Source organism: Brachionichthys hirsutus, chromosome 11 (assembly GCF_040956055.1).
Source record: "Brachionichthys hirsutus isolate HB-005 chromosome 11, CSIRO-AGI_Bhir_v1, whole genome shotgun sequence".
NCBI classification, from domain to species: Eukaryota; Metazoa; Chordata; class Actinopteri; order Lophiiformes; family Brachionichthyidae; genus Brachionichthys; species Brachionichthys hirsutus.
The window spans coordinates 208948-217500 of NC_090907.1; the positions used below are offsets into that span (position 1 = coordinate 208948).

General features: G+C 48.5%; 2 protein-coding genes across 2 annotated transcripts in view; one reads left to right on the top strand and one right to left on the bottom strand.

The window, feature by feature from the left end:
• Window positions 1-20: 20 nt before the first annotated feature.
• Window positions 21-2550, top strand: polr2d (RNA polymerase II subunit D). Its single transcript, XM_068745501.1, has 4 exons — window positions 21-272; window positions 554-734; window positions 809-904; window positions 2420-2550. Exons 1-4 carry the CDS (start codon window positions 194-196, stop codon window positions 2496-2498), a joined length of 435 nt encoding a protein of 144 aa, XP_068601602.1. The 5' UTR covers window positions 21-193; the 3' UTR covers window positions 2499-2550.
• Window positions 2551-4128: 1578 nt separating this feature from the next.
• Window positions 4129-8553, bottom strand: part of abcf3 (ATP-binding cassette, sub-family F (GCN20), member 3) — a 16664-nt gene continuing 12239 nt past the window's right edge. The window contains exons 14-21 of the mRNA XM_068745284.1: window positions 7586-7662; window positions 7455-7499; window positions 7213-7345; window positions 6982-7070; window positions 5650-5741; window positions 5438-5570; window positions 5266-5353; window positions 4129-4721 (exon numbers count right to left, since the gene is read on the bottom strand). Of these exons, the coding sequence (XP_068601385.1) occupies window positions 4563-4721; window positions 5266-5353; window positions 5438-5570; window positions 5650-5741; window positions 6982-7070; window positions 7213-7345; window positions 7455-7499; window positions 7586-7662 (816 nt within the window). The 3' untranslated portion in view covers window positions 4129-4562. The remainder of the gene's footprint in view (window positions 4722-5265; window positions 5354-5437; window positions 5571-5649; window positions 5742-6981; window positions 7071-7212; window positions 7346-7454; window positions 7500-7585; window positions 7663-8553) is intronic.

Consider the following 8553-nt stretch of genomic DNA (forward strand, 5'->3'; position numbering starts at 1 on the left):
GACATTTGTGTTTTCGTCGAGCTGACATGTTAGCGAATTAATCCTCTTCAGGGCTTTAGAAACCGGGGTGACGTCATTTTGCTGCTGCCGGTCTATTCTGTCTTTCATTGTGTCGGTCCCGGGGGCTGCTAGCTCGTTAGCCGCTAGCTCGTTAGCTGCTAGCTCGTTAGCTGCTAGCTAGCCGCTAGCTGTCATGGCGTCTGGAGGCGGAGTGGCTGCTGCTCAAGTCGGTGATGTTGAGGAGGATGCTTCGCAGCTCGTGTTTCCTAAAGGTCGGTGAATAACGGACAGCGGCGGAACCGGTACCAGAACCAGTGCGCCCGGACCGGGGAGGGTAACCTGGCTTGGGTTAAGGTTCCGCAAACAGAAACATGAACCGGGTCCACGTGGTGATCTGGATCAGCACCGGAAGGTTCTAGATGGTTCTGGTATCTTTAGACACCAACGTGAAAAGTCAAAGTGAATCAGAGCTGATGTTTATTTTTAAATGGGTTTAATGTTAAAATGTAATGTTTGTTCCTGGCCTCGTGCTGGTTCCGATCGGACCCCACAGAGTTTGAGAACGCAGAGACGCTGCTGAACTCCGAGGTCCACATGTTGCTGGAGCACCGGAAGCAGCAGAACGAGAGCGCCGAGGACGAGCAGGAACTGTCCGAGGTCTTCATGAAGACCCTGAACTACACGGCCCGCTTCAGCCGCTTCAAGAACCGAGAGACCATCACCGCTGTCCGCAGGTGATTTAGGGTCGGGTCACATGGGCTCTGGGCTCTTCTGGACCTGACCCCCCCGCTCTGCTTCATGTCTTCAGTCTCCTCCTGCAGAAGAAGCTGCACAAGTTTGAGCTGGCCAGTTTGGCTAATCTGTGTCCCGAGGCTGCCGAGGAGGCCAAGGCCCTGATCCCCAGGTCAGTCCGGTCCACGGTCCACCGGGCCCGCCTGACAGTCACACGGTTACCGCGGGTTAGTGAAGCTAGTAAAGTTAGTGCTGGTTAAGTTAGTAAATTCAACTGAAGAATCACTCTGAATGACGATTCATGGGCTCTCTGAGATTTAACTTTGACTCCTTTCATCTTCTTGAAGATGTTTACACACACAATAAGGGATTTGGGAGAGGAACCGGGAATGAACCTTAAACCATGCATCTGGATCGTCTGTTCTTTTTTTTTTTACTTAAATTTTATCTCAGTTTTTTAACAGCAACAGAGCATTTAATACTAATATTATTTTCCACATGATACACAAAACAACACAGCATCAGGACCCCGGTCCGACCTCCTATACAACGAAACAGTGGCGGTACACCCAGGTATACGTGACCCCTTATCCCTTTGATGAGCCTCTACATCAAAAGAATGAATGAGAGTGTAGCTGCAGTCGTAGTGAGTGAGTTATCGTTTCCATCTCGTAAAGTTCTTTCCGTTTTACTTTGCAAACGTTAAGCGACGGCGCTTCTGTCTTCATCCGGGAGATTGTGACGCATTTCAGGGCTGCTGTGAAAAGTATGGTTCAAAGGTCGGTTGCAGGTCGCCTCTTTCCACAGTTCGTCAGATCTATTTTGTGACGCCTCCCATCTCTGCCTCGCCGGAAGGGGCTTGTTTTGAGTCGTTGACGTGAATATTTTATATAACTTTGAGATTACTTTTTGATCTCTTTCTCGTTTTTGAATTAGTATAAGGAATTTTTCAATGGCCGATGGTTCCAGCACTTTTTCCCAATCTCTGTGAGACGCTAAGGAAGACCGTATTTGCAGGTACCTGAAGAAGTTGTTTTTATTGAGTTGGTATTTTCTGCTCAGCTGATTAAATGACAATAAACAATCCTTATCAATTAACTGGTGTATGTAAATGAGACCATGTTCAGCCCATTTTAGGAAGCCTGTGTCCATCTGGCCTGGTGTAAAGGGTTTAATATAACCAATGCTAGACAGTATAGAGATGTTGGTTGGTAACTTAAAAGTAATCCTGGTTCTCTTCCAAATGTCAAGCGTGACTTTAGTCCACTCTGCTGACCCCTGAGATGGAATATCAGCAAATGGGTCAGTGACCATCTCGTATCAGCGTCATTTTTTATATATGAAATCAATGATTTTAATTGTGCGGCCCAGAAGTAATATTTAAAGTTAGGAAGATTAAGGCCTCCCTCTTCCTTAGATCCTTGGAGAGTTTTATATTTTATTCGAGGGCGCTTTCCCTGCCGTATGAATTTTGAAATTATTTTGTCTAATCCTTCAAATGTTGACTTGGGTATTTCGATTGGTAGCATTTGAAATCGTCTGTTCTGATTCAACATGTTGGATGGAGCAAAAAGACAGCCAACCAATCGTGTTTCAATTGATCCATGTTTCAATTGATCCATGGGGTTAATCAGTAAGTGAGTTTGCACGTCATCAGAAAATCTCAATCTGAAATTCGTGTTTTCAGTTTGGAGGGTCGGTTTGAAGATGAGGAGCTGCAGCAGATCCTCGACGACATCCAGACCAAGAGAAGCTTCCAGTACTGAGAGCAGGACCTCCATCAGGACCTCTAGCAGGACCTCCATCAGGACCTCTAGCAGTACCTCTAGCAGGACCTACATCAGTACCTCTAGCAGGACCTCCATCAGGACCTCTAGCAGGACCTACATCAGGACCTCTAGCAGGACCTCCATCAGGACCTCTAGCAGGGCCTCCATCAGGACCTCTAGCAGGACCTCCATCGGGACCTCCATCGGGACCTCCATCGGGACCTCCATCGGGGCCTCCATCGGGACCTCCATCGGGGCCTCCATCGGGACCTCCATCGGGGCCTCCATCGGGACCTCCATCGGGGCCTCCATCAGGACCTCCATCAGGACCTCCATCAGGACCTCCATCAGGGCCGCTCCATGCTTCATAGTTTCATGTCCTGGATGACTGAACTGATCATGTGATCTGATGACATCATAGTTCTCCTCCATGGTGTTGCACTTCCTGCTGTCCCAATAAATGTTGATTTGTCTGATTTATCCAACGTCTTGTTGTGATTGTGATAAATTGAGGACTTTCTGGACGGACAGCTTCAAAGTTCATCTTTATTTATCTCAACATGGGTCAAAGTTTTCATGTGTATTAGTATTTGTGGTTACCTCTGAGCTCCATAAAGAGGGGGCGGGACCTGCTCCATCGTGTCCAGTGGATTTATGGTGGATCAGAACCTCCTCCACAGCTCCAGGCACCATCCGGACCGTGTTCCTGCAGAACGGCCTCCAGAAACCAGGGTCCAAACCGAGACCCTCCAACCATCTCCAGCAGCTGATCTCACCAATGAAGCTGAATTGATCAGCAGTGATAATGGAGATCACTCGCTTTAGTGACCCCAGGGGCAATTGTAGGCCTCAATTTGTGTGTGCTTACCGAGTGGGGAGGTGCTTTGGTTACAATCAGGAGCTATATTTTTATTGATCCCCAAGGAAAGTGTAGCATTGTTGTTTTTCACATTCTGTTAAAATCAGAATCAGTTTTTTGCCATCGCCAATGAGGGTTCACAGATTAGGAGTTTTCCCTCGGTGAAGTCGTGCAACATGTAACAGTAATAGATGCTAGCTCCAGCGCTAGGCTGTAGCGTGTAGCCTAAGATAGATGCTAGCTCCAGCGCTAGGCTGTAGCGTGTAGCCTAAGATAGATGCTAGCTCCAGCGCTAGGCTGTGGCGTGTAGCCTAAGATAGATGCTAGCTACAGGGCTAGGCTGTAGCGTACGCCCTAATATAGATGCTAGCTACAGCGCTAGGCTGTAGCATACGCCCTAAGATAGATGCTAGCTCCAGCGCTAGGCTGTAGCGTGTAGCCTAATATAGATGCTAGCTCCAGCGCTATGCTGTAGCGTGTAGCCTAATATAGATGCTAGCTCCAGCGCTAGGCTGTAGCATACGCCCTAAGATAGATGCTAGCTCCAGCGCTAGGCTGTAGCGTGTAGCCTAATATAGATGCTAGCTCCAGCGCTAGGCTGTAGCATACGCCCTAATATAGATGCTAGCTACAGCGCTAGGCTGTAGCATACGCCCTAATATAGATGCTAGCTACAGCGCTAGGCTATGCTTACGGGGCACGTAAAGTGTTTGTTCATCTGTTGAAATCATGACACAGCATTTTGAATGATTGAACATCTGTCAGAGGCTTAGTCACGCCCAACGTCACTTGTGCTGCAGTCTGTTTTTATTCTTTTCAAATCATATAATAAAACGAATAATATATATACAGTATGTTTGAAGGACATTCAAGAACCAAGAAACAAGATCTGGTGGTTTTTATTTAATCTTTGAACAGTCAAGTCTTTAAAAATTAATAAACCTCTGCCTGTCGGTAAAATAAAAATCACATTTAGTGACGATAAACTGACGACAGATGTCTGCTGGATGTCGGTAACAGATCCAACTCCTCCGAAGTTCTCTGTGACCTCATCGAGCGAACGACACAACCAATCGGCTTGCAGCAGCTCTTCACCCGAAGCAGGAAGTGAGACGCTTCAGAGTTCTGTCCTGACCAACCATTGGCTGCTGTGACGGGTTTTGTTTTGGAGGAGGTGGAGTTTGTTGGCGGTGGGCGGAGTCTCACAGATAGCCCTCCTTCTTGAACTGCTCATGCAGAATATCTCGATACTCATCAAAGCCGCCGTCGATGCGTCCGACGTTCCCCGCTTCACACACCCACAGCTCCTTACAGACGAGCCGGATCAGACGCTCGTCGTGGGACACCAGGACGACCCCGCCCTGAAGCACAGGTTAACAGGTGTAGACAGGTGTCCGTAAGGTATGAGACGAGAGGCCTCGTTTGATCTCAATCAAAACGTGCTCTGCACGCAGCCCACGATGAAAGCAGCTAACTTGAGAACATCAAAGACAATGAGCGGTTCAGGAACACTTCAATCAATCAATGGCATTGATACGAGGACGTCTGTTTGGACAGCCAGGCGGGACGACGGGCCAGAAAAGGACAACCTCTAATGGTCCCTCTAGTACTTCATGTGTCTGAGCAGTATCAATACTTCATCAAACCGAGTTCTCTCTCACAGGTAGCGAGCTCCTTCATGGTGGAATCAGCTCCCTGATTGGTTCCTGAGACAGACACCGTCTCTGTGCTCAAGAGCAGACTAAAGACGTCCTCTTTAACAGAGCTTATAGTTAATCGATTCTCTCTCTCTCTGTGTGTGTGTCTGTGTGTGTGTGTGTGTGTGTGTGTGTGTGCGTGCGTGCGTGCGTGCGTGCGTGCGTGCGTGCGTGCGTGTGTGTGTGATGTCACTGTCGTTTAACTGACCTTAAACTTGTGCAGCGCTTTAGCCAGAGCCTCAATGGTCTCCATGTCCAGGTGATTGGTTGGCTCATCCAGAACATAGAAGTTTGGACTAGAGGACAAACAGACATCATCTTCATCATCATCATCATCATCATCATCATCATCAGCACTGAACAACCGAACCTCTTCCTACCATGGCATGGTCATCTGTGCGAAGGCCACGCGGCTCTTCTGTCCTCCTGACAGGCTGGCCACCGGCCTGGTGGCCAGCTCCCCGGTGATCCCGTACCCCCCCAGCTGGTGCCGGTACTCCTCTTCGGTCCGACCTGTGGCCAAAGAAACCGGTCAATCAGAGCAGGAGCGAGAAGAAGGCTCTCTGAGTCCTTTGTGTTCAGGTTCTGTTACCAGGGAACCGGTTGAGGAGCAGCTCCACAGAACACACGTTCAGGTCCAGCTGGTCCACGTGGTGCTGACTGAAGTACCCGATCTTCAGGTTCCTGAGGAGAAACGCAACGGAAGCAACAGACACGACTCGTCAGCGACTGTGGGGGCGTCCCGAGTCTGAGTCTGCTTTACCTGTGAGCTCGTCTGAGTCTGCTTTACCTGTGAGCTTGTCTGAGTCTGCTTTACCTGTGAGCTTGTCTGAGTCTGCTTTACCTGTGAGCTCGTCTGAGTCTGCTTTACCTGTGAGCTCGTCTGAGTCTGCTTTACCTGTGAGCTTGTCTGAGTCTGCTTTACCTGTGAGCTTGTCTGATTCTGCTTTACCTGTGAGCTCGTCTGAGTCTGCTTTACCTGTGAGCTTGTCTGAGTCTGCTTTACCTGTGAGCTTGTCTGAGTCTGCTTTACCTGTGAGCTCGTCTGAGTCTGCTTTACCTGTGAGCTCGTCTGAGTCTGCTTTACCTGTGAGCTCGTCTGAGTCTGCTTTACCTGTGAGCTCGTCTGAGTCTGCTTTACCTGTGAGCTCGTCTGAGTCTGCTTTACCTGTGAGCTCGTCTGAGTCTGCTTTACCTGTGAGCTCGTCTGAGTCTGCTTTACCTGTGAGCTTGTCTGAGTCTGCTTTACCTGTGAGCTCGTCTGAGTCTGCTTTACCTGTGAGCTCGTCTGAGTCTGCTTTACCTGTGAGCTCGTCTGAGTCTGCTTTACCTGTGAGCTCGTCTGAGTCTGCTTTACCTGTGAGCTCGTCTGATTCTGCTTTACCTGTGAGCTCGTCTGAGTCTGCTTTACCTGTGAGCTTGTCTGAGTCTGCTTTACCTGTGAGCTTGTCTGATTCTGCTTTACCTGTGAGCTCGTCTGAGTCTGCTTTACCTGTGAGCTCGTCTGAGTCTGCTTTACCTGTGAGCTCGTCTGAGTCTGCTTTACCTGTGAGCTTGTCTGAGTCTGCTTTACCTGTGAGCTTGTCTGAGTCTGCTTTACCTGTGAGCTTGTCTGAGTCTGCTTTACCTGTGAGCTCGTCTGAGTCTGCTTTACCTGTGAGCTCGTCTGAGTCTGCTTTACCTGTGAGCTCGTCTGAGTCTGCTTTACCTGTGAGCTTGTCTGATTCTGCTTTACCTGTGAGCTCGTCTGAGTCTGCTTTACCTGTGAGCTTGTCTGAGTCTGCTTTACCTGTGAGCTTGTCTGAGTCTGCTTTACCTGTGCGCTCGTCTGAGTCTGCTTTACCTGTGAGCTTGTCTGAGTCTGCTTTACCTGTGAGCTTGTCTGAGTCTGCTTTACCTGTGAGCTTGTCTGAGTCTGCTTTACCTGTGAGCTTGTCTGATTCCGGTGACTGGCGTCAGCTCGCCCATCAGCAGTTTGAGAACGGTTGATTTTCCAGCACCGTTTTCACCGACCTGGCAGCAACCAGTCGAGGCTCTGCATTAGTCTCAAACACGCCGACTATTCATTCATTCACTCATTCATTCATTCACCGTAAACAGCTTTCTGGAGCTGATCTCATGACTTATATTTTGCCTAGTTTTGTCTGATACCCACGATGCAGATGCGAGACTCAAGGTCAGCCGACAGGTTGAGTCCGGTGAAGAGCCGCCGCTGTGGAGAGTAGTAAAACTCCACCTCATCCAACTGCAGGATCGGGGGGGACAACTTCTCAAAGTTATCTGGAAACCTTTGAGAAGAGATACATAACATGCGAATAATTGATTCAATCAACCAATCAACTAACATCAACATGAGTGCACAACCTTTATTTATGTTATAGCAGGTGAAGGTCGAACCTTAAGGTGACCTCCGACTCTCTCTCAATGGGCTTCAGTTCCGGCCTGAAGGACAAAAAAACACATTGTGGGTCAGGCCGGGGATACCTGTGTCCCGTTGGGCACCTGCAGTCCAGGTGTGTGATACTCACAGCTTCTCCAGCAGCTTCAGTTTGCTCTGGACCTGCGCCGCTCTGTTAGCGTTATAGCGAAATCTGTCGATGAACACCTGAAGCACAAACACCAGCGTCTTCATTTATTTCTAAAAAAGTGCTACATAAATAAAGCTTATTATTATTATTATTATTCACATCTGCTCTCATTCAACTCAGACACTTTGAGTCAACCCCAGATGTGACTCGCTGTCAAAGCCAATAGAAAGAAATCCTCAGCTTTAATGGTATCAGTACCTGTACATGGTGTCTGTACTGGTGTTATTACCTGTACATGGTGTCTGTACTGGTATCAGTACCTGTACATGGTGTCTGTACTGCGTCAGTACCTGTACATGGTGTCTGTACTGGTATCAGTACCCGTACATGGTGTCTGTACTGGTGTTATTACCTGTACATGGTGTCTGTACTGGTGTTATTACCTGTACATGGTGTCTGTACTGGTATCAGTACCTGTACATGGTGTCTGTACTGGCGTCGGTACCCGTACATGGTGTCTGTACTGGTATCAGTACCTGTACATGGTGTCTGTACTGGTATCAGTACCTGTACATGGTGTCTGTACTGGTGTTATTACCTGTACATGGTGTCTGTACTGGCGTCGGTACCTGTACATGGTGTCTGTACTGGTATCAGTACCTGTACATGGTGTCTGTACTGCGTCAGTACCTGTACATGGTGTCTGTACTGGTGTTATTACCTGTACATGGTGTCTGTACTGGTGTCGGTACCCGTACATGGTGTCTGTACTGGTGTTATTACCTGTACATGGTGTCTGTACTGGTATCAGTACCTGTACATGCTGTCTGTACTGGTGTTATTACCTGTACATGGTGTCTGTACTGGCGTCGGTACCCGTACATGCTGTCTGTACTGGTATCAGTACCCGTACATGGTGTCTGTACTGGTGTTATTACCTGTACATGGTGTCTGTACTGGTGTTATTA

What these genes read in the sequence shown, in the direction of transcription:
- polr2d (XM_068745501.1), top strand. Translation starts at nt 194, where the DNA reads ATGGCGTCTGGAGGCGGAGTGGCTGCTGCTCAAGTCGGTGATGTTGAG. An exon ending in ACCATCACCGCTGTCCGCAG is followed by an intron (nt 735 to 808) that starts GTGATTTAGGGT and finishes TCATGTCTTCAG; the next exon opens with TCTCCTCCTGCAGAAGAAGC. An exon ending in GCCAAGGCCCTGATCCCCAG is followed by an intron (nt 905 to 2,419) that starts GTCAGTCCGGTC and finishes TCGTGTTTTCAG; the next exon opens with TTTGGAGGGTCGGTTTGAAG.